Source organism: Ooceraea biroi, chromosome 4 (assembly GCF_003672135.1).
Source record: "Ooceraea biroi isolate clonal line C1 chromosome 4, Obir_v5.4, whole genome shotgun sequence".
NCBI lineage: Eukaryota > Metazoa > Arthropoda > Insecta > Hymenoptera > Formicidae > Ooceraea > Ooceraea biroi.
The window spans coordinates 15,777,517-15,802,657 of record NC_039509.1 but is presented as its reverse complement, the minus strand read 5'-3'; the positions used below and the strand labels follow the sequence as shown (position 1 = coordinate 15,802,657).

Sequence of the window (25,141 nt, the reverse complement as noted above, 5' to 3'; positions counted from 1 at the left end):
CTACCGGCCAGTCGCGACGATTGCGATCCCGGAGTCTCCCGAAAGAATTTAAATTAGTCCCAGCATATCGAACTGGCTAAAATTAATTGATTTATGGGTGCGGGATCGTGCGGTTGACGGTCCACTGCGAGGGTAAGCCATCGTGCGCCCACCACTCGTCCCGTTTGCTCGACACGATCGATACTGGCTAAAAGTCCAAACACGCGCGAATGCGTCTGCCGACTCGCCTGCAAATTTGTCCGATTTCCGTTTCGAGCGATCGGATAAAATCCGTACTAAACGCTCGTGCGTGTACGGCCAGTCGTTATTTACAGCTTCCCAGTTGCTTGATGGAAGCGATGCCTCCAGCTTCTGATCTTGTCACGATACTCGGAGAATACTCAGATCGGACGGGGGAAATTAATGTACGCTACGCCAAAGTTCTGCCGCTTCGATTAAGGTGTAATTAGGAAGCGCGGAAGGACGTTCGTTCTCGATTATTTATTGCAGCGAGGAGTATATATTCGCATTAAATGGAAACCGCCTACTTTAAGAGACTTAACATCGCGAATACTCCTGGAATATACATGACAGGTGATCATTATATATAATCATCGCATGGTGATTGATCGTCTCCACCGCGATATCAGGAATGCTCGCAGCTTCTAACGAACAAGTCGCGTATATAAACCGGATGTGTACATCACGTAACCATTTGAGCAAATGTTAAGGAGCTTCTTGACACTCAAACGGTCGTCGCTGCTTTTACTCCGTCCATTGAATACTAATTGCTTTTTTTTATTCTCTTTTTGACAGAAAGGGCCTTTGAACTTTCGACGAATCTACCTCATCGACAGGTTACGCACGCGTGTGCACAGTCCTTTGAAGTGCCGCATCGTGTGCCTAATCTCGATATAGAGTTCCATTCGATCAGTCGGCTGATGACGTACTTTCATATCTTACTTTACACACACACGTACAAGTAAGAATGATCAGCAAGAATAAAATGATCAGAGACGCCATCTAGAAAATTGTCAATTACGATTCAGCAACCACTGCTGAAACAGATATAATCGTTGGTGCCTCCATAGTGATTCCATTCAAGCGGGTCTACCAACATGTGGTATAGTGATGGACGGTCTCTTACCATACTAGCATGGAACTCCATGTTAGCGACGCGCTGGAGGAACAGCTTGTCATGATCGACAGAAGTTAAAGCTTGACGATAATTAAAATGATTTATTATATTTCTGCACATAAATATATTTCTATTTTTGGAAATGTACAGTAAGAATATAATACAGATGTAATTTACATTTAATACAATAGTACTAGGGGCTAGGGGATGCATCAAGGTAATATCGACAAAAGATAAGCTTGACTCAACCTATAACTTATCTCGATAATTATTTATCGAGATTTACATCATGCAACAATTACAAATTTGTTACTAGAAATAAAATGATAAAAAATTTGTCTACTAATTTTCCATTAATTTTTTTTCATGCAACTTTCATTTTCAAGTGTTATTACAACGATCCATCAAATTTTTATTGCACGTCTTGGAAATGTCAGACAAGAACGATCACTTTAGCTCGTCTAGTTGTCTGGAAATTTTCGCTGCGGTAAGCCAGTGTGCAACAGAAGTTATATAAAGCAGTGCAGTACGATGCTGTTGTTTCACCAACATATTTTTCAGCAAATCGTGAGATGAGAGCAAACATCTGCGCTCATGGTCCTGAGGGAGCAAGAGAACGAGATGAGAAAGAGGGATGGAGAATAACGCGTCTGTTGCGAGCAACTTTGCCGAAAGAATCCAACTCGTACTTTCAGCACCGTAATTACAGTCGACGCGATTCATACAGCGGTTTCGACGTCTCGGGGGAAAGTTTGCCCCGGCGCGGTGAGGCGAGGATAAGAACCAGCCCTTGAACAAACGAGACGACTCGCAACCTCCGAGGGGTCAAAGAGTACGTCTACTCTCTCGGCGAGAGTCATACAAAGGCGCAAAAAGAAGAAAAACAACGGTGGTCCTGCGTCGATCTCTCTACCAGTTTCTCCGGGAGGTAGGTCGAGGATCTCCACATGAACTCTCCTTCAACAATCGGGAAGTCGTCAGAAGTCCATCGGATGTGGCACGCACACAGACCAGTGGACGAAGGTACCTTAAAAGCGAACTTAATCCTTTCTGGGTCACAATGGAAACCCCGATTTTATGGATTCCGCGGAAGTTAATGAACACCTGCCTCGGGAGGCTCAAAGGTGATTAAACTCTCGAAGACTGATTCCCGTCTAATCGTAAGGGAGAAACCAGCGAATGGACGCTGTCCGTGCTCGCAAACTGAAAACTCGTCTCTCATGCATAACTTCCCGCTCGAATTTGTATCTCCGTTCTCCAGCTCTCTCATGTGGCTAATCACGCGAATCCCAGAACAGCCCGCGCGTAATGTCAGCTTCGAATTAGAAGCGAGTCAGGACTTTGTGTCGGGCTGGTGTGAAACCCTTGATTAAATATGGGACGATGCACCAGTCTCGGGGGAGGAAGCTGCGGATCTTTCGGACGGGAGAGATAGAATGGACGAGCTAGAGAAGGAGAGAGAAAGAGAAAGAGAAAGAGAGAGAGAGAGAGAAAGGAAAAGAGGGGAGAGGGAGAGGATGGCGGAAGGTCGACAGTGCGAAACCTCTGGTTTATTTCGAATCGATCGCGAGGCACGCTCGAGGGTGCTCGGGCTAATTCGGCTCGCATCGGCGATTCAAAACTGTTCGATTCGCAAAGTATCCACATCGGCCACCTCACGCGATAAACACCGCCCACCGCAGGGCTGCTTCTTCCACCCCCTTCTTTCACTCTCCCTTTCCGCGAGATCGACCCTTCCGCGGTAAATGCGGTCACAGATGCGCGAGGGCGGCGTTGCGTCTCCCAAGAAATTTGGATCCCTCGATCAATACTGCGTCTGCTCTGCGCCAGCATCACCCGATACACTGTCACAAAATGCTAATCTAAATTCTCGAGCACCTGCCCGCGTTAAGTGAATTTCACGTGTTTTCCGTACTTGCTAAATAAAACGTTTCAACTCTGGAAACGTATTTTTAAGAAGAGCACTTCTTCCTAATAGCCTACTGCGGTCAAAAATGCGACCTCAACTCGGCAATTACGCTCGGCAAACGTTCACGAATAACCAGTAGTTGGTGCCGTGGATAGGAAATAAAGGAGATGAAAAGCGTCTTTAACAATCTCCATCCTCGGAATCCGTGGAACAAGGTTCATTATGCGGAGTAAAAGACGGACTGTCCGGACTGGTTCATCGCGAAACCAAAATAGCCGAAGCCGACTATTGGTGCTCCATTCTTGCGGAACTCGGAAACGACCGACTAGAAAAGACCGTGCCACGAAGAATATCCTAAGGGAATCCAATCAGAACGGGGAACATCTAACCGCCGCTATCCTCTCTTACAAATCTCGGATACCTCCGCGCTCAATGAATTCCGAGGAAGATTTACACCGGTTTCACAATGAATTCCTCCTTATTGAGTAGAAAATGTCAGAACGCGTGGCCTGAAAGAATTTTATTAGTCTGGGATCTTATCAGAACCGACCTTTTATCGAATCTACTCTAATATTTAATATATTGTATCAATAACTTATTAAACGTATACGACACGATATGATTACACCATTCAATATAAGAGCATCATATAATTTAATCCTTAGATACATAGCATTAGTGCAAGATTTATGACTCGCGAGGAGCGAAACAAAGTTTCACAAAATCGATAGCGTATTTCAGGATTAACGTAGATACCGGCGAGACATAAAAGTTGAAGGCTTTAGTACGTTACAGCATAAATCGATACATTCCCATTGAGTTTCCAGTCGAACACGCACAGAATAATTCTTAACGTTTATCGCGCAACAATTTCGTCCAATTTTCTGATCGATTCACTTCGCCTTGGATAACGCTTCGCACCCGGCGGCGAACTGGTTCGCAAGTCAGCATCCTGAATCCATATTTCCAGATTGTATTCCGTGACAATGACGTTCTCTCCGTTGCCACTGAAACTGCTGGAAGTCGCTGTGCCGATCGATAACAGGCGAAAAGATTTGGTCCATGTCAGGAGACAACGGCGCGCGAAATCGAAGTCGTAGAGGCAAAGGGATCGCAGGTCACGAATGTAGTCGTATCCACCGCGGATCTAATCCCATAACCCGACTTCATAAAGATAGTACCCTCCGTAACATTAAATAAACAACGGAACAAAAGAGACGGCAGTAGACGTAGAATATCTGATTCTCATACGAAGAATGTAATAGGAACAAGGTATGCATGGAATATTTCAATATATTCGCACGAGTAAAGAAACGAAAAGATTGAGCCATGTAAAACACGTAAGACACGTCGATATTTATGTGAGACATCAATAGTCCGGCGTGGAACGTGTGACATCGACTACAGGAATGTCGGAAAGCTGCAGAATAATCTGAGGTGCGATGGAGCGGATAATGTCGCGCTCGTAAAGAGCATCCTTCGTAAAACAGACACGACAACATCCGGTTCTGTGTGAATGTCTCGCGAATAGCTCGCGCGTGCATGGCTGATAAACGCGGCTTATGAAATATTTCATTTACGAAGGATCTTTTCCTTTTTCCACGGCGTATTACCCCCTTGAGAAGTATTCATCGTGCAACATCCATAATCCAAAATCGATGTATCGCTGTTTCAATGTGAATTTAACGTCCCGTGGCCGTGTTGTTACGACGACAAGGGATAGTGTAATCCCCGCGAATTCCAGTTTAGAGGTATCGTCAATTTAGTGCTCGTTCGTAAACGCGAAACGACATCGAAACGAAATGGATTATCTCTGATTTTCCTTCTTTTCACACGTACGGGATCCTGTTGCACTCGATTCGGTCGAAAGAGAAGAAACGGAGGGACAGGTGAAAAGTAGAAGAGAAGAGCAATTGTGCGTTTCTTATCGAGAAAGAGCCAAAAACGAGCGAGTGCATCCAAGATCGGCGACGGATTTCGCGCTTCTCCCTCTCTCCCTCTCTCTCTCTCTCGCGTTTTCTCTTTCTTTAAGTGGTGATGCTGCTGGTCCGACAGGTAGTCCCGGTGGTCCATCGTGTCCTTGGGCGCGCTGGTGGCGCGACCCCCGAGTGTATCGAATCGAGGATCTTCGCAGATTTTCGGAGAGCTTCGTTCACCCACGGACGGGCTCCCGCGGGTTCTCCCGGGCGCTCGGCATCGTCGCTCAGTGTACTGCGTGGCAGGCTGGACCGCGGGCGGCCTTGCAGCCTCCACCGACGGCAGTACGCGACGCGGTGCTTGCGTGCCTTCGAGAACGCATACGAGAAACGCGCACGAAACGTGGTGCGACCCTCTGCGTGTTTTGGAACGCACACACAGCATCTGCGTGACGAGAGAGAGACAGAAAGAGAGAGAAAGAGAAAGAGAGAGTGAGCCAGAGAATGCGCGCGCGCGCGCGCTTTGCACATGGTCCTCTAGTCGTGTCCCGACCAGCATCCCCGATCTCGTGCGAGATCTCGTCTCTCTACGGTTCGAGCCTGCTGCCCGATCAGTAGTGCAAGCGCGGCACGCAACAGCGCAGTCCGGGGTAGCGCGGATAAGGGGGTGATGAACGGCCTCGAAGTCTACGCATACCACGTCGTCATTAGTTGACTGACGACTGGTCCAAGATCGAACACGATGTTCGGAAGCTGCGACGACACGGAGAAGAGCCGACGATGTCGCGGTTGGCACGCGCGACTTCCTGGACGAGATCGTAACGGAAGAGTGTGTTAACGGTGCGCAACCCTTGTACCAAGATCTACAACGAGATCAGATTAATCGATTGATCGAACGGGCGACGGTGTACCAAATCGCGCGAAATCGCGCCGCTCGAAGTGGGTCGTACCTGCGACACGCTTGCTCACGCTGCGACGAGGAGAGCCGTACCATTTTTCCGTGGACGAGGTCCGCGGGAGATTTTGCGGCGAACCGAGCGTACACGCGCGCGCGCGCGCGCGCGCGTGTGTGTGTGTGGGTGCGCGCGCGCGCGTATTGCACGCGTGCACAAGTGCACGCGCGGCCTATGATGCACAGCACGGACCGACTACTACGGTACAATGCGGTTCTTTGCTATCGATAGCTAAAAGCGAGTAGTACACGGTGTTTGTGGCAAAAAGGGGATTCGAGACTGCGGAAAAGGGAGAGGGTGCCAGGAAGAAGGGGTGACGAAAGGGAGGAAGAGAGACGGAGAGAGCGATTGCTCGCGAGAGAAGCGCAAGCGAGGGAAAGAGAGAGATACAAAGAGAGGAAGAGGGAGAGAGAGAGAAAGAGAAGAGAGAGACAGAGAGGAACTGGAGAGAGTAATGATCGTGACGACGGGCGTGCGGACAAATGAACACCTCGGCACAGCGTTTGGGATATTCCAAGTAAGTAGGCAACGCACAACGCCGAGTTGCATCATGCTGCGGAAGCACTCGCTTTGATATATCTACATAGCACTAAGTACAATTATTTCGGTGATTAAATTAGCTCTATACTCGTGGGAACGCGCCCGCGAACGATAAGAAGAAGCTGCTCGTTTGGAACGCGAGAATTAGTGGCTCGACCTCGAGTCTTTTCAACCGAATCAAAAATGGAGGGGGGATCGATACGTCTCATCTATCTAGCATACCAAATATATCGAGAAAAGTTATCGCAATAGAGAAACTTTTGAGGGAACACTAGCTGTTTTTTTTCTTTTTTTAAAAGAGCCTTTAACTAAGCTCCGTCGCAGTGGCTACTTGAGCGCAGTGCTTCTTCCGTTTCTTTCGTTTTTCCGCATCACCGTTTTACAGCTCGGGGGTAATTTTATGGCCGCTCGTTTTTCAAGCCTGGTTCGTCGATGGGGGATCATGGTGGCCGATAATGGATGCACGCACGCTGGCTAAGCCAACACATTTGGCGCGAAATCCAACACGCGGTTGGCATCGAATCGGTGCAGCGTATCATCGTGTACATACACAACACGTCGATCGTGCTTAACGATGGTTTTCACGCCAAAGCCCTGAGGGTAAAAAAAATTTCACCAGTCCGGCGATTAAAAAGAGCCACGGCTCGGCGTTTAGCGTCGAGGTATTAATCGTCGCTGAAATAAATCCGCTTTAATTTATTCGATAATTCGAAAGCGGGACGCATTTAATTGCACGCCGCGCGCACCGATTGTTCCGTATAAAACTCGAAAAAACTTTTTCTATTTCACTCCGAAATTGCATTTGTAGGAGACGTCGGCGGCACTGTCGATACGGTTGAAGGGTACGACCCCGAGATCCGGCCGACCTATTTCTCGCGATTTTTAGAAACGACCGCTTCTGTTGCATAAAAGATACGGAGCGCTCGCGTTTTCAGGTCTTTAAACGTACTATCCGCATTATTCGTCCATATTTTTCAATAGTTTCGCTGAAATCGCGCCGGATGCCTTGCTTCCATTTTTTATCGTTACCTATCCCCCCGTTCAGACTTAAGGATCCGTTGCGCGATCGCATTCTTCAATTCATCCCCTTAATTGAAGCCAGATGGAACCTCGGAAAGGTCGGGGCCGATCAATCTTGGCGGATGATACCGCTGTGCGCAATACCGCGAGATGGATTACATCCGACTCAAAATTTGTAGTACTTCTTCGCGGCGGGTCCGTGTACCACGTCAATGTATAACATTAGCATTTATATGGGCGCACCAGCGGGATTCCGCGCTCGCGCGAGTGCTTCGGAAGCGAAATCCGAACGAAGCGGAAGATCTGACGGAAGAGAGAGGTGTCGCGAGCAGAAACGCACGGGCAAAAGGACTCGAGGGAGGCGACGACGACGACAACAACGATGAGGGTGAATTCCACGCTGGCACGAGTCAACATATTTTTCAGCGTCATCTGGGAATCAACGTCGTTGTCGTCGCTCTCATCGTGGCAGGCGCGTATCGAGCGCAAGACGCAAGAGCAAGAGAAACGCGGCGGAGAAGGGAAGGAAAGGGAAGAAGGGAACACCGACATTTTTCAAAGCACGTATTCCGCGCGTCAGGGGGATGCATAAAAATTTGATTCCGTCCAGGCGTATCATCGAGCTATCGCCGAAGACGATGGCGACAAATTCCTCCGCGCGCGGAAAATTCTCCGTATGGGACCCCGCAAAAGCGAGCGAAAGATACAGCGTAGGAGCTCGTAATTTTGTCAAAGATACATCGTTCGCATCCAGAGCGGCGATATACGGCATTTATATTAGCATTTATATAAGGGTGGAGTAACTGCGTTTCTCCACGAGCCTCTACGTGCTCGGAGCAAAAAAGAACGAGGGTGAAATCCACGACGCGAGATAAAAGTGCGCCAGCTCTCTGCGGCTTGCAGGATTCGCGCCGAAGCGTGGATCGCAGGAAAATTAAACAATGCCGAGTCGGAGTTACATATCCTTAACGCCCGACAGGGGATGCATAAAGTTAAAGATGCATTTTGCATAAGATGCGCCGGGTTACAAATGTGAAATTAGGAATATTTATTCAAGCAACGGCGGGGCAATAATTTCGCGGCTTCTACCAGCTCGCTCGGTGAGTGGAAACAAAGCTTACCCGTGAATATAACGGCGAGCACGAACGTGGTGGGGCAACGACGTGACGCGGGGGTGGAGGAGAACAAGCAAGCGCGAGACGCAAAGATGCAAAGGGTCGGAAACGCGGCTTGCAAATAGCGGAGGATACAATTAAGTGGCCGCCAGGCCGTGACCAAAGTGCCCTCGTGCGCGTGGAAAGAGATTATCGGCTAATTATCAGTTTCCAAAAGGCGTTCGTGAAATTACAGCCGCGTCGGATTACTCCCCCCGGAGGTGGAGGCGACTGGCTCGGTCGGGTGAACAAGCGAACGAGCGAGACGCGCGAGCTTACGTGCGCGTGTTTTCGGCGCAGGTAAGTTGTAAGCGCCCGTACAATACGCGGTGCATTATATTAACGTGTGCACAAACGTGGTTAGACGCGGCAACCCACTCCATCTCGCCCGTTTTCTCACCCTCTTTCTCGCGCGCGCACGTATACGCAGCGACGAGATCCAGACGCGAGTTGCAGAAAAGCGGAAACGCCACCCCCGCGAGGCGTGCGGAGTTACTTTATTGCTCGCGTCAAAGGCAATCATGCCGCCCTCGCCCCCCCCCCCGCGACCTCCTCGTACACTTTCATCCTCTCGTTCAACCCCGTGTTCCTAACGCGATGCTTTGACGGTCGCGAGCACGTCACGCGGTCGTTTGTGCCACGTACCGCGAATGCATTTTCGCGGTTCCGTTCCAGCGATGAAGTGAAGCTGACGCTAAAGCGGACTTCCGCGAAACATTTCTACGTTGTTCCCGCGATCGTTCCTTTCCAAGCGATCAACCACGGGCAATGGAACGGCATCTTCATTCCGGAAGACAACATCGCCGATTTTGGCCAAGACCGCGCATCAGTAAAAAGCTCATAAGGGAGGAAAAAGTTCCGGACGTTTCCGCATTAGGATAGAGGGAGGTCAGAGCGAACCGCGAGGTCGTCGCGCGCATATATCATCTCAGGAAAGCATATTTTATCGAAGACGACCGTAAGTTACTCCGGAAAGTTGGTCCGGCAAGTTTTATCCTTCGAAAATAAATCGCCAAAGACAAATCCCCCCTTATGCCTCCCTATCGTCTATCCTCCTTCCTTTAGGTTTGCGCGATCGCGCGACATGCGTGTAAACGAGATTCTCGGATTATGAAAGTTGCGAGAGAAAGGAGAGAAAGGCGCGGAGAAAAATCACGCCATTCGCTCCGTGAACTTCCGAAATTGGAAGAGCAATCTGTGCACCTTTTACCCTTTTTATATAAATACTGGTGTAGGACACATCGAGAGAGACAGAGAAATAGGGAGAGAAAGGGAGAAAAGGAAAGGACGGCAACTCCATTTCCGCAATCAATTAAAAGCGGGTGAGACGTTCTCAAGATGATATCGCCTTCTCTTACGGTCTCTTCTTCTCGTGGATCCTACGATCTCTCTTCCCCAGGATCCACTGCCGTGCTCGAATTATCGGTTTCGAGACTCGTCCTTTTTCTTTCCCATTTTCCACGACAGGATTATCGGCAGGCGCGAGAAGGAACCTCCCGAAACAACCGCGGCTATCTCGTTCTCTCTTTTCTTGCCACCCGTTTAATTTACTTCATCGGCTTCCGACCGGCGGTGATGGCGGCGGCCGATCTCTCTCCCCGACTGGCTATCAGTTCTCTAAATCAAATAACATAATTTCGCTAAGGTCACCGTCGGTAAGAGAACCGATCCCTTTTCCTCGGGCCCAGCGAAATCCCGTGGTCGAATTTATGGGGGACTCTGTGGTCGCGACGTGCGCCGTGGGTGTACACGCGTTCTTACACGTGCGCGAGGTACTCATCTACACCCGTGCGCGCGTGCACATGGGTGTAACAATGACGTCGCAGGGTTGAAATAAAGTAACACTCCTGGCACTGGCGGCGATGGTCGTACTGTGGCCTGCGACTTGTAGCCGCGATAAATTTTCCTCGGCTTTGGCGATGCCGCGCGCCCGTATAGCCACAGGACGGCATTCTCGATCCTTTATATAAGTAACAGAAAACTGACAAAGGAAGAATGGCAATAATTCAGGGCGACGTAGACGTCGGGCGACAAGCGATGAAGGATTTTGGCTGGTAGTACGCTGAGTCGCGCGTAGCAAAATAGTATGAGAAACTTTGCTCATTTATTTACAGGTTCCATTAGAGGGGCAACAAAAGCCTTTTAAAGCGAACCGGTAACTCATAATTAAATTACATAATGGATCGCTGAACCGCCTGACATAAAACGATATTTTCGATCCTCTATAAACAATGAAAAATGTAAAATTGAAAGTGACATAAATTCAACACGTTTGTTCAACGAAACATGAAGTCCGCACGGCAATTGCGATATTGATATTAAAATTTCATCTCCTAGCAGATTGTCGTAACTGCGTCATTCGCAACTGACTGCGTAAATTCCAATCTTGCTTGCGAAAACAAATGCAATATATCGCACTTTCAGAAAAAGCACGGCCAGCGAAAGCGAAGTTGTAACAGATTCGTAATTAAATTCCGAAATAGATTGCCACGCATTCCGCGCCGCGACAGAATGACATTTCCAATCTTTTATGAGACAATTCGAAATTCGAGTATGGCCGCAATTCAGTCTATCCACTCGGCAAACAAATGATTTTAACTCGACGGGGCGAACAATGATGATATTGATATGGAAATTACAGCTCTTCGCGAAAACACAATACGACTATCGTTGCACGACCCATGGGAGAGTAAACACATTGTCTACGAAAAAGATCGATCCCGCCGGATAAAATGCCGAGTTTCCTGAAAAAAGGGACACGTCAGAGCGATTCTGTGTCGGACCTTTAATTAAATTCCAAAATTGAACATCACGTCGATGTAGAACGACAGTTCGTATCTTCCGTCAACAAAAGAAAATAGAATTCTCGGTAATAGTACGGGTCATTTTCACCGAACGAGAGATTTTCATTCGGAAGAGAACGGGAAAACGGAAACCAAAGGGAAAATTATATTTCTTCGCAATCGTTGTTGATTATAAACCGTCGTTAATCACCGCCAGAAAATCTAAATCTACGAGTAAATGCGATACACGGTAACGTGATATCTCGGAGCTTGTGCGAAAGAATTCTGAGAGAGAATGTGGGAGCGAGATTTTCACGAAGTTGTAATGAAAAGTGGAACTGGATTACGGTCCACTCCTCCGGCGTATCTGCAATTTTGTATAAGCTGCGGAAGATTTAACGCTAAGAGGTGGAACAATTGCGAGCGCACGCTCGACACGAGCACACAAAGGGAATGATGATTTTATCCCAACGTGAAAATTACTTTTTTTTTCATCGATATTGTTCTCCATAAATCCACCCGTCATAGAAGTTCAAATCTTGGCTCGTAAAAGCGATCTCTCGCCGGCTCTTTCCCCGTGTAATGCATCCGGGCTTCCGAAAAAAAGCTGCCGCAGGGAAAGCGAATTCGTAACAGCCTTATAATTAAATTACGAAATGGATTGCCGACCGTCCCTTCGGTCAGTAGCGTTACGGTCATTCTACGCTTCTACATTCGCCGCTCATTTCCACCATTGAAACTTTTATATGCAACATACGGGAGCGGGCGATAGCCGGAGGGCGTGGACGAGAGTGCACGAAGATCTCTCCATTATACCTCCGATAACCGCGTAGCGGTGTCGCGACGTTACCGTTTATCCAATTTTTAGTATTAACCGGAACACCTCGGATGAAGCACGGGGACGATGAAGATCGTCGTTAGAGCCGGTCGAAATCACGGTAGCATCGCGGTTCGGTTATGCACCTCGTTTAGAGCGGACTCGTTTAGAGAAACGAGGCGAGGGGGAAGATGGAGCCATGGACCACGGTCGGTCGTTTCCTCCGCGGTTGTTCCCCGCAGTCCAGTTGCGCGTATCGGCCAAGTGCCGCAATAAAGGGAATTTGCGGCCGCGCCGGACATTAACGATACAGAGACGAGCCCGGCGACGTTGGGAATCGCGTAGTCGTCGGCGCGGTCGCCTAACGCAGCCGTTTCCACGACTGTTTCGCGGCGTACACCAGTAGCAGGCTCGCGATCGGGATAAGGGTGGCTATAATTTTGTGAGTTAGGGCCACGAGGATCGCGCACCGCGGTACAACTTCGGCCGATGCCGCCGGCCCGGACGAGGTTGAGGACACTTTCGGCGGTAAACTTCGCTCGTATATTACGCGAACTCCACGGTAATTGATTTTGCACAATCGCGTTAAACTCCAAGTGGGTTTCAGGCACCGGTAATGCCGCCGTCGCCGCGCGATATCCTCTCGCAGACCGTGGGGTGGCTGTAGTAACATCGCTTTCCCGTTTTCCCTACGCCCCGCCGCTCGTTTTCCGTCAAATCCAACCGATCCGGAACTTTTTCCGATAATTATCCTCTTTCGCGCCGCGCGCTGATACCATCATAAGTATCATCATACCACTATGAGGTGGTTACGACGACCGAGCGCGGTGCGAGTAACTATGGCGAGCCTGGCAACAGCAAATCCCCTTGCATCTATCCTGTAAATTACTTTCGGCGTAATGGACATTTGCTTCCGTCGGCGCCTGACTTTTCGTTTACATTGGGCCGAGTTCATAATTGCGATCATTAATCTTTCATCGCCGCGATTCGCTCTTTTTTTCATCGCTATTTCCAGCTGACAAGAGATGCAAAGGTTCGCAAATCCTGCCTTCGCAGTACGCCGTTTTTTATTCTAACGGCGGACAGTGATCGATAATTAGAGTGGTTAACGTGATGCAACGACACTCGCGGCCGCTGTTTCTATAAAAATGTGCAGAGCGAGTTGAAAAGCTACATTCGAGATACACTCGCCAGCACTAAATTAACTCGTTCGCGCGCGACGTACATCTTTATTCATTATATTTGACTAGCCATAAAATATAATTTATCGCCTCGTTCTTTCAGAGCCATTGCAGAGAGAATCGGTCGAGAATCGACCTGGAATTTTATTACCGGCTCGCTCTACATAACCATTCGTTACTATAACTTTGGTAAAGTGATTGGTAAAGAGGGGCGCGCGCGTTTATTAAGATGTATAAGTATAATGTAGAATTGATTTTTCACGGGACTCTCCATCTTTTCCACTTTTCCACCTTTCCATAGGAACGGGGATATTTATTACTACCGCAGGCTTCCTTATTTCACGATCGGAAACATTGTCAACCGGTTGAAGCACTTTACCATTTTGATTCTTCTACCTCTTGTGCGGTTTTGTTCAAAGGAGCGACGGTATCGAGAATCGATACGGCGTCTCGTTTGTAGCTCTTAGCACATTTAGTTCTTTGCTTCTCGCGAAAAGCGAGAGTAACAAAACGGGAAAACAAGAACACGATAGAAAACGATAGAAGAGACATAGAAAAACAATTCCTCGCCGTTTACCTGAATTCGTAAATTGATTCACGTAACTTCGACTATCCATCGAGGATCAAGAGAGTGAAGAGGATCTCTCTTAAAAGCTACTTTCTCTTAAGTGAAAAGAATGAACTTAATTCCAACACACGTGCCATCAAACTCAAAAAGTTCATCGCGGCTTTAGTTTACAGTGTACTAAAGTTTCTGTACCTTCGTAAAGGGCGCAGCTTTTAGCTTCCTAGTCGTGTTGATTACGTCATTAAGAAAAATAGCAGAGCGTGTTGTGGAATTAATAGTGTATATAAATTTACTAACATTATATTTAGGAAAAAGTCTATTCTTGTAGAGAGTATTTTTTATAATATTTGTAATAGGAGACAAGTCCGCGATATATCGCGCAGCTATTTTCCGCAAATAAATCGACTGCATTTCTGGCATTTTAGAGCCGAATTGCTGTTAACACACAATTCACAGCGCTCCATTTCCTGCTCGCACGCCGCGATCGCATCGTGCAATCAGCACACACGTTCCATGCGCTCCGCTTTCGAATTCTTCAACGACTGTTTAGGATAGATAGAACGTGAAAGAACGGACGTTCCCGAAGGCTATTCGAGTAATGAAGGAATACAAAAAGGTCCCAAAACCGTTTGTCTAACGATACAACGGTTCCCCTTGTCAGGAATCAACTCTCGTGTCCCACACGTGCACACGTACGTTGTACAAACGGAAGCTGGAGCGTCGAGGGGACGCGAAATTTTCCTCACTGCGAAATCCAATTGAACTCCCGGTCACCGTTTATAACAATATAGACTGGAAATTCAATCTCGCGAAAATCAGGTATGACAAATTTAATTTTAAGGTTCAACGGAGAAAGAGAGAGAGGGAGAATAAGAGACGGATAGAAAGAGAGAGATAGCTTGCGTGGTAACGTGATTTCGCCGTAGTTATTCGAGCGGTTACTCGGAAAGCGGTTCTTTCGAAACTATCGCGAGCTTCGGCAAGAATCGAAGGGACGGAAGCACGGGAAAGAGACGGGAGAGGAGGTGGAAGAGGGACCCAGAAGGCTTTATCATCGACCCGTTCCGGACGTCCCTGTCCCCGTCAAACTCCTGCCTTCGTATCTCGCCGTCGAGCACTTACGGAGATGAGTGGCCGTGTAAGAAACACGATAAAACCAGGGAGGCGACGTACAAATTTCCCCACCGTGCGAATTACGGGATTCGGAAGGAAGGAAGGATACGTTCCGTCACGTTTCACCCTCGCGTTACCATCGCCCATGTACGTACACAGACGCGTGACCGGCCCGGCGTAACCCGCACGGGTCGTGAGCGTCCATATTTAATAAAGCAACGCGTCCTCGCCAGCCAACCACATACTTTTCCACCCGTTCCATCTAGCACGAGCGTTTCCACGCTGCCAGTGCGATCTCACACTTTCGGCTTTTACTTTAAACTTCAATGTCCGCGCGTTCCATCCGTTCGTGACTCCGTGCATTAGACGCGCCACCCCTTTTACACGTTTTTAGAATTAAAAGCGAATCGCTCTTTCCCGATACCGTGCGAGAGATCGTGCGCAAGTTCTTCGGGGTTTCACGCTCCGCGAGAGAAATTCTCGTTAAGTTAATTGCCAGACTCTTTACGTTAATTCTCATAGAGGCTGATCGCCATTTAGTGGAAAAGTTTCGCGGAGAACTGCTATTTTCAACTAATTAACGGCCTCGCGAAAACATCGAGAATTATTAACTTTAAGCCGATAACGAGTCGAATTCCAGCCGCGTGATCGATAAAACCGCGAATCAATACGCATAAAATAATATATATTGAGACGCATCGATCTTCATGGAAAGACGCGATGAATTTTTACGAGGATACTTTTAGGGGGGGTGGAGTTCCATTGGGCAGCGATGCAAACGGAAAAATTTCCCCTTCATAAGGGACGATTTATGCAATTCGTATGTTTTCGCGCAGTAAGCATATTTCTTCGGCATATATCTCCCGCTCGGAAATATATTATGTTTATCGTACTTGCCGTATCGTAGCGTTCGCCGGTCCCAAGTCCCTTTCCTGCGCTTTAACCCTCGTTCCACCCTCATTTTACCCTCGTCCCGAGTACCTTCGTGGCACGGTACGACCAGGATTACCACAAAACTCGGTGAAACGTCTCAAACTCTCATCGAATAAATAACAGGAGAAATCCGGTCGACTCTTGACCCGGAACGCGTCCTGTCCCTCGGAGAGAGTGGTTTGCAACTTTGCTCGTTCTATCTCGCAGAGGTAGAAAAGCCGCGTGGTGCCAGCCTCCCGGATAAACAATGGATAGCAATGGATTCGCTTTGACGAATTCACGGTAGCGAGTTGACGTGAGATTCACCAGGCACGTAAATGCGAGACACGTAAATACACTGCTTTGTGACTTACCCTTTGTCTGCTGTCGACCCACGCCATAATCGGTCCAGACGAGATCCGCGCGAGATTGTCGAAGGAAAATACAGCTTCCACTTTAAACAAATATAAAAAGATTGAATGACAGATGGAGAGACAGGAAGGATGAAAGAGAGGGAGGATCAGCGCTGTATCGTAATAAAGTCACTCCACAGTGGGACCATATAGGTGCAAATGTGTCAAGGACTATATTCGCACTACGTTGCAACTACGTATGGAAATTCACTCGGTTTTGTGACGCTTTCAGATTAAAGCGGACCGACCTCTCGAATAGCGTTTAGCGTTTTCCGTTTCCGCGCTGTTCGCCGCGTACCGTCGTACAACTAACGTAATATTATCGTAACACGTTAAAAGCACACGAAACTTAACTGTGGATTACCGTAGATCTGTTTTTCTTCAATTTCCGGCCCATTTACGGCGCAACGTAAATCTATTCACTCGAGTCTAGTCTATCCAGCCGTATCCGGGGGGTGTGCGCCGGTAACTTTAGATGGAGCCGCACTCCAGAGTTTACAATTACCCGGATCCATCGCTACGAATGTTTAGAAAACACACTGAAAACCCAAGGCAGCATATTACCCTTCCGTTAATAGAGAAAGCAAGTAGCGCGAATATAACTTATGGGTCGCTCGGATAATCAGAAAATCCAATCGCACTCGCTCGCGTTCAAGCGACTCTGCACGTCGCGCTTAATCGGTGAATAATTTAAATGCCGTTTTTGCATTATCAACGCGATGATTACATTTTCGTCCGGCCCACCTCCGCGGGCTTCTTGCGCGCGAAACTTTATCCCACATTCATTTATTCAGTGACAATTGAAACCGCCCATTCATTTTGATCGCATTATAACACAGTTATCGTAGAAATATTCATTTCATACAAGACATAATTCGCAAATAATTTCGTTGGAAATTGGATAGATTTAATTAAAATGGAGGTGCTTGATATAAATGAAAAATCCATTTCGAGATGGAAAAGCTGTTGCCGTTATGTAAGAATTGCGAGGTAGAAACTGTGTTGGAAAGAAAAATCTATTTATTATAGAACTACGCGCGCTTCTACAGTGTGGCAAACGTTATTAAAGTCATAAGTTGAAATTGCTCAGACTTTTCAGCTATTCGTTAAATCAGCTTGTTAGTTATTTCTCATAGAAACATTTAAAAAAACTTTGTCGTAGAGAACAGTTCCCCTTTAAATCTAATCAGAGGACGCGAGAGCCACCTATGATTGATGCAGAATTAAACTGGCATTTGTTTTTACGGGAAAAAAATGGTACTTCCCGTCGATAGCTTTTGTACGAAGATGGGATGAAACGTTACCGATAATTTCGTCGATTGGTCTATTTTAATTGGTTTCGCCCGTAATTAAACGCGCGTGATGATTATACGATGGGGGATTTGCTCGCCAGCTCGGAAGTCAATGGACGTAACTGTATAACGGGATTACTTTTATTTATTCCCGAGTACGATTTATTTATTCCCCGATGATTCGCCGGATTATAACGCGCGGTGTTACGAATTTTAAGCTATTTGGCATTGCGCGCAGAGGGTGGAGTCTACGCGTTCCAGGATTGACAGGGAGTCCTTCGTAATCCGATAATCCCAAATGCGTTTATGCTCGATCAAAAGCCAGACACGCATAGTGCATGATATACATAACTGCTCCATCAACATCCCCGTTTCCGGGTCTAGCCTGAAATTATTCGTGCCCGATAATCAGGATCGATAGAAACTTTACGGGCAATTTATTTTGAGTGGAGTTAATTATACTTTAACCCCGAATATCTCTCTTGTTTATATAACCGGCGAATTACCATTCATATAATGAAAGTATGTCCAGCATGCATCAAATAAAACAATAGCGTTATACATCGATATAAGAGTGGAAAGGTATTCGCGCTGTCAGACATGGCCAATAAATGGCGAGGCTTTGTCACTCGACGCTCGGGCAAGTTCGGGAAAAAGTTTTAACGCGCGACAGGTGTTTCGTAACGTGTATTTCCGCGCGAGTTCCATTTTGCATAAAACGCTTTTCTTATCTTGATGCATGACTTTTCTTTTTTTTTTTGCATTATTTTGTAAACGGCGGAAACTTTATGCGAGGATCTCAGGCGACGCGTGGGAACACGTCGGCCGACGAGTTTATGTATACCATATTCACGAAGCCACGTCTGAATTATAGCTTGAAAAGGCTCGAGTAGAGATTCACCACTCTTCCGTCTATTCTGAATAATTAAACTTCAGGATCGAGGAATAAAAATCGAACAGCAAGTTCCGAATGATCATCCATTAAAGTAAAATAAGTTCCTCGTTATTTCAACAGCATCGTTTCGTGTAAAACGAAAGGTTTATGATTCCTAATTAAAGCGCGCCGTTGATTAAATGTATTAAGCATATTACATGTTACGCGGGGTGTACCTCGTACACTTTGCAAAATTTTCCGTCCGCTACTCGAACTAATTAAACCGGAGCGCAGGAACGTCGGGAAAAGATAAACCAGGCGAGTTCTCTCTCGGAACGATGCACATAAAAACGTCATTTTGCCACAAAGTTGTATTCCTTCGTGATGTCGCGGAACGAAGTCCGAAGAAAAATGTAGTGCATTATACACATCGCTGGGCGCCAAACTTTACGAATAAGTGGAGCACGGATAAAAGCAAAGTTAGTAAGTGTATAATTAACAAGTCTGTTAAGAGAGTTCAAACTCGAGAGTATTCACAAGTGAAGCTAGCAAGGATATAGTGACATCAGTGGACCAAGAGAGCATGAGACGTAAACCCCACTGCGAAGATAAATTTAATACAAGCGTAAGCGCATTTGAATGCGAGTGTAAAGCGATCAAGCTTAAGCTGGCGTAAACCAGTGATGATTATACGTATCAGCGAGCGGTTTATGATTTCTCTCGTGAAATGCAATTATTGTCAATTCTTAAATTTTTAATGACATAAAGCCGCTTGCTTAGCAATTCTCTCGACTCAGGCTCTTGTTTAATCTCTACATGCACCTTGAAGAGAAATTAGTGAATGAATACGCAAACTATGTCTCGTTTTATCCATCTAAAATTAAATTACATAAAAGAAAGTAGAGTGGCATCTATCATATTATCTACATGATCATAAATCAAAGCTCCATTAGAGGAACGTAATTCGCTCATTTATTTCAAGCGTAGCGACCAAAAGAAGCGATAACAATTTCGCAAAGTCTACTGATTACGTTGAAATGGGAGGGCAGGGCCTGATCATGCAGTTCAGAATTAATTACTTCGATTAGAGGGTGCCTGTCATCGCGAGAGCGTTTCTTGCGGCGGGTTCGTCCCCCTCCGGGGAAACCACGACACGACCTTATCTACCTCGAAAGGTCCAGCGTTCGATCCATTGACTCGTCGAGACCCTAATACGACGCACGGAACTGACGTTGGCCGATAGGTCGCCCGTGTCCTAGAATCGGGCTCTGATCGACGTTCTGGTACCCGGTATGTACATCCGCCCGAGACGGACTATCCGTCGCTCGACACGTACGCAAACGGCAGATTCCCAATGTCAGAACAACTTTAAATCAGTCTTTTATCAATGTTCCGCGTTGCCTCCGAGTTGCGAGTCCGGCAAATCTCGCTCTAGAAGGTGAAGATTTCGAAAATGGTTTGTTCGTATGTTGCTAGTACTCGCTTGTGTCTCAGAGCTGCAAATTTGGAGTTATAGAATTTTGTAAAACTTTATTTCTCTTTTGTTTCTCTCTCTTTCTCTTTCGAGCGTTCGCACGTGATCGTTCAATTGCGAGTTGCATTTATACGATACGAGGATCACGTTCAATGTCAGCGCGAGAGGGGTATCAGACAGCCACATTTCACACGAAACGCGCGACGAAAATACGGGCATTCACGATAAAGCCACTTTGCTACTTCTCTCCCGAGGGACAGGAATACCCGCGTCGCGGCGCTATCGATCAGAATTAAAATTCGTAGCCGGGCGCGCTTCTCTCCTCGCCGACTATACTGCTCCGATGCTTCTCGGCCTCCGAGTAATTGGCGTTCTCTAATATCCTGCCGAGGTCAGTTACGTAACATGCGACCCCATTTCTGTCGTTCCAGAGATGTGAGGAATGATCACGTGGATGATGGTCGGGCTGCTTCTGGCTGCGGAAACTTGCGGCAGAAACGTTCTCTCCGGAAACGGAAACGGAAACGGAAAGGAGGAGACGAAGCGGCAGGAGGATCTGAAGGGCGTCAGCGCGGACGAGGAGGACATCTATCGTGAGTATCGGCGCTGGACCGCCGAAAAATGAACGGAAACGTTTGCCTGCGAGTAGATAAAGGGTTCGATGCGCACGAGAAGAGCAGGGGAAACACGAGTAGAGATAGAGGAAGGGTAGAGAAAAAGAGTTGAACGTGAAAACCATGATTTACTCGGGGTAACCCGAGTTTATCCTAGCTCGCCGATCCTGCAATCGAACGCCACTAATCTCCGAACTACCGCTTATCCTTCCTACCAACTTCGCGCGTGCACCACATCCCCTGTCCCGTTCAACGATGCTCCCAATGTGCTCTTTGTTGTGTGCAACGCGTGCGCTTGCTGTCTTTGAGGGAGTTCCTCCTTTATCGCTACGGTAAATTCATGCCGTAACTTCGCGTTAACGAATTTAAGTTCTAACGTAAGACGCATTGTTCCGGGATACCCAGTTCCGACAAAGTCGTCGCGAAGTACTTTCCCAACGCCAGTGGGTTTCCTTAAACTCCTGGTAGCCTGGATTGTTAACTTTTCAACGTCCGTGCGGCTAAACTCGTTTAATCCTCGAATGTATGCTCCCTTTAATTTTCTTTCTCCCCAAATAGAATTTCCGTATCTCGTCGGCACAATTAAGAGTTAACGCGCTCGCGTCTTCACTTCCTTGCCACCCTCACCATCCTGATTGTCCCAGCGCGCGACGCACTTACTCAGCTCTTACATTCTCTGTTGCAGGTCTAACGTGCTACACTTGCGTCAACGTCAGCGATAACCAGGTATCGACGACTCCATTAAACGCTCCCTTAAGAGTCCCGTAATGGCACTATCGCACCGGGTCCAGCCGCAATTTCGTAGAAGCCTGTAGATCGTTCCGCCATCGATTTCGGTTTATTCTAAACTCCCCTTATTGCGTTCCGCTTCTTCTCTTTCACGGTAACGGTCTTATCTTCAACCTCCCATCGTTTTTGGCCACCTTTTTCCTTGCGGAAACGTGCGGCTCTACTTTATCGTACCGGCCATTAAACGCTCGCCGATTATTGACGGAATTTTAGGGGAACAAAATGACGCAATATATATGTTAGTTTTTTAGACGTTAGATAATTCTTTTTAATTAAAAAAATAGCTACTGATCTGTTAGTAATGATTTAGTAACTAACATAGTAGGAAGAACAAAAAGTCTCATCTCCCGTATTTGCGGTTATGGATTTTCATATTGATAATCATCATTGTAAGAGGATCTTTTTCTAGTTTCTATTTCTCTCCATGAATCGAATAATACGTGGTCGATATTGGCAATACACTCGATTCTCATGCGCAGACTTCGAGTCGAAGATGTTCCTATTTCCTATTTTCTTGCAGATGTGCAACGAATGGGCGATAGATACACCGTGTCCGGCGGGTGGCCGTGATTTCTGTCGATCGCTGCACATTCTGGACAGCCGGGGGAACAGCGTTTTGGCAAGCATACTTTTTTTCCCTCACTTATCCCACCGGCGATACGTCGCGCAAGGACACGCTCGTAGCTCCGTCCCTCCCCGATTTTCATAAATTTCAAATATATTGTCGGGCAGCTCGAAGTAAGAGATACCTATGTTTTTATATGTGCCTTTTATCGTGAACTCTAAGAGGCGACAACCCCTCGCGACCCCTAACTCGACATATTTCATTCCGAAGCTGAATATCGCTGAGACCATGAAATACATGAAAAACATTTCAGCGGAGGTTGTACGTTATTAAAAACTCTTCGTGATCGTACATCGTTTTTTTTCTCTTATCTATGTAACAAATATTTTATAAATATTTTATTATGAATTTTTTATTCTTTTAACCGCTTTTTATACTGCAAAGTTTCTCTTCTAAATATTTGTTTTTCACTCATTTTACCATCCATAGTTTTGGAAAATTGGAGAGTATCCGTTACGAGCGTTACCTTGTCAGGAAAAAACCGCATTTTCTACTAACTAGAAGGAAACAAAAAACATACAAATGGACGATAACAATGCAGAGAGACTCTCCCCGTTTGGCATAAATTCCGTTACAGTTCAGTCCAGCATAACGGCGCACGCACGGTCGGATAAAATCAATTAAAGGTTATCGTATTTGGCTAATTGACTTACATTACGGGGATAATCGATTTTCGGGCTATTAATGAGCGAAGTTGCGCGAACGGATTCGGGCCTGGACGTCGAGATGGATGGCTCTCTCGAGCTTAAGCACTTCTCGAGTCCAGTCGATGTACCAGCGGATGAACTTTGATTGAACTTTCTGCGTTCCGGCGCTTGACGGCGATAATGCGCGATAATTTAATGTCGCGCATTATCAGTGACAGAGCCAGCCAATTAGTTCACAAGTCACTTCCAACTTCCTGATTTGCAATTAACGTCACGAAGCTATCGAAGATGTAAATGACATTTCTAAGATCTTGGCGGTCCTCCAAACTTCTCAGAAATAGTCGCCCGTTTTCACGACGCGTGACTGATTGTGAGACGCATCACTGCTTTCGTTCGAAAGCTTGAAAATTCCGACTTTTAACAGAAGTTTCGTGTTATTTTTACTCCCGCGCTACCTCCACTTCCATCTGTTCCAGGTAAGCAAGAGTTGCGCCAGCAGCGAGGAATGCGGGCCAGCGTCGGTCGGTTGCATTCCCGTGGACACGCAGCAGGTGCGAAATAGCGAATTTTGTCGTGTAACCCGGGCGAGGTTTCTCGAACGAGTCAGAGAAGGAATGCGAGGCAAAAGATATAAAGAGAGATGATGAAAGAAAAACTAGGGAAATGAAAAGATCAATCGGGGAAAAACCGACGGAGCCGGGTGAAATAAATTCGGTTATTTCGTTCCAGATCTGTATAAGCTGCTGCGATCTGAGCTACTGCAACATCGAGTCGCCCACTAACGCCACGAACGCGATCTATTCGCGCAAGCGGCGTGCCAAATCGAAACCGAAGCGCAAACGACCCGGCAGGAACGGGGTCGATGCGGCGACGCGGCTCTATGGGTCCGGTTTGCTCTGGCTTCCCGCCTCGCTCTTCTATGCATATCATTGCTGAGGAAGCAGCAACACCACTAACACTGCGCATGCGGAGCGGACAGCGCGGAAATCGCGCGCGGATTACGCACCGCGACGGACTCGCTGCGCTTGAACGCCGAACCGAGTGCGGTTCACTCGCCGTCTCTCGATCGTACATTCTTTTCTGTGATTCCCACCGTAGCTTCGCACTCGCCTAAATCAAAAGAACTGACACCGCCGTCTAATTCCGACCAAAACTTTCCGGCGTACTTCCACCGTGGGAGGATTATCCCATCGCGTCGACTTTTCGCGCTCGCCGAGCTGATTATCGTCCAATTATTATACTTTGACCAGAGAAACGCCACTTCTCTATTTTTTGTACTCTCGTTTGACAATTTCGCTACTTTTAACTTTTTAATCGGATACGCAAATTAAACTTCGATTGTACGTCACGCACATCGGTAGAGCGCACCGTGAGAGCGCTTGTGTTTCAAGCACGCCGGGAAAACGGAATGCTCGTTTCAAGGAATAAAGCGTCCGTAAGGAATTGTCTGAGAGCGATTCCGGGGGGCGATTTGGGGATCAACGGAATCCGGAGAAAGAGCGGGGGTGAAAAAACTTGGCGCCGTTCCGCGCTGTCCGAGACGTTATTAATCGGGGACTCTCCGAACTAATCGGGTCCCTCGTGATGGCAAAAGGAATTGTTTTCTCGTCGTAGTATCGGTAGTCGCTATGCCTCGAAGTAGAAGAGACCTAAGGCACAAGTACGGTGAAGGAGGACTTGAGGAAAATCGACCGATCCGAATTCGTTTCCGGCGAGGGTGCTCCCGACGACAATCCAGGCACTATACGATACGGCAAAATCGACTACTGAATCATACTAGGTTGTAGTTTATCTCGACGATCTCTCTGTCTCTCGTGTACTCGACACACTTATGCCAAATCAAAAGCTAAATAAGCCTATTGTGACTAAATGAGTAATTAAGTTAGAGGGTAGAATAATGAAACGTAGAGGATACGTGTGTATCGAGATATATCGAGGTATGCCCACGTAACAACAACACATCTAATTAACTCGATTCCAGAATGGAATCGGAACACGCACGATAATATGCGAATTATTAATTCGCCAGAAAATCAAACGGAAAATTATTTTATATCATGCGTGGTTCATGATAAATATATTGGATATGCGGGATGTTTGCGTCGAGATACGTAATTGGTCGAAGCAACCGCCAAAACTCGCTGCGTTGAAACTCGATGTAAAGTGTTCAGTGCTGCGACCAATGTATCTCACCGCAGCTGTAAGTGACGCGCCTGAAACGAATTCGAATTGCCGATAGAAATTATTCACACATCTACAGACTCGCCTACTACAGACTCTTTACTGCTACTATAATTATTAACGATTACATAAATATATTATGATATAGATACTATACATTGTTTCGGCATGATGTAAGAACACTGTTGGTAATGAAATAAAGAAAATTATACTTGTCACGTCTTGTTTCACTCCTTTCATCACGACACA

At 46.9% G+C, this 25,141-nt stretch overlaps 1 protein-coding gene across 2 annotated transcripts; it reads left to right on the top strand.

Annotated features, from left to right (window-relative positions):
* Positions 1–5,209: 5,209 nt before the first annotated feature.
* LOC105284716 lies at positions 5,210–25,110 on the top strand. 2 transcript variants are annotated; one of them, XM_011348455.2, is made up of 6 exons: positions 5,210–6,412; positions 20,468–20,629; positions 21,336–21,376; positions 21,960–22,058; positions 23,188–23,262; positions 23,441–25,110. In XM_011348455.2, the coding sequence occupies exons 2-6, from the start codon at positions 20,479–20,481 to the stop codon at positions 23,645–23,647; spliced, it is 573 nt and encodes a 190-aa protein (XP_011346757.1). In that variant the 5' UTR covers positions 5,210–6,412; positions 20,468–20,478; the 3' UTR covers positions 23,648–25,110. The 2 variants fall into 2 exon arrangements, with proteins under 2 accessions (XP_011346757.1, XP_011346773.1); XM_011348471.3 differs by lacking the exon at positions 5,210–6,412 and adding an exon at positions 7,246–8,909.
* Positions 25,111–25,141: the final 31 nt, after the last annotated feature.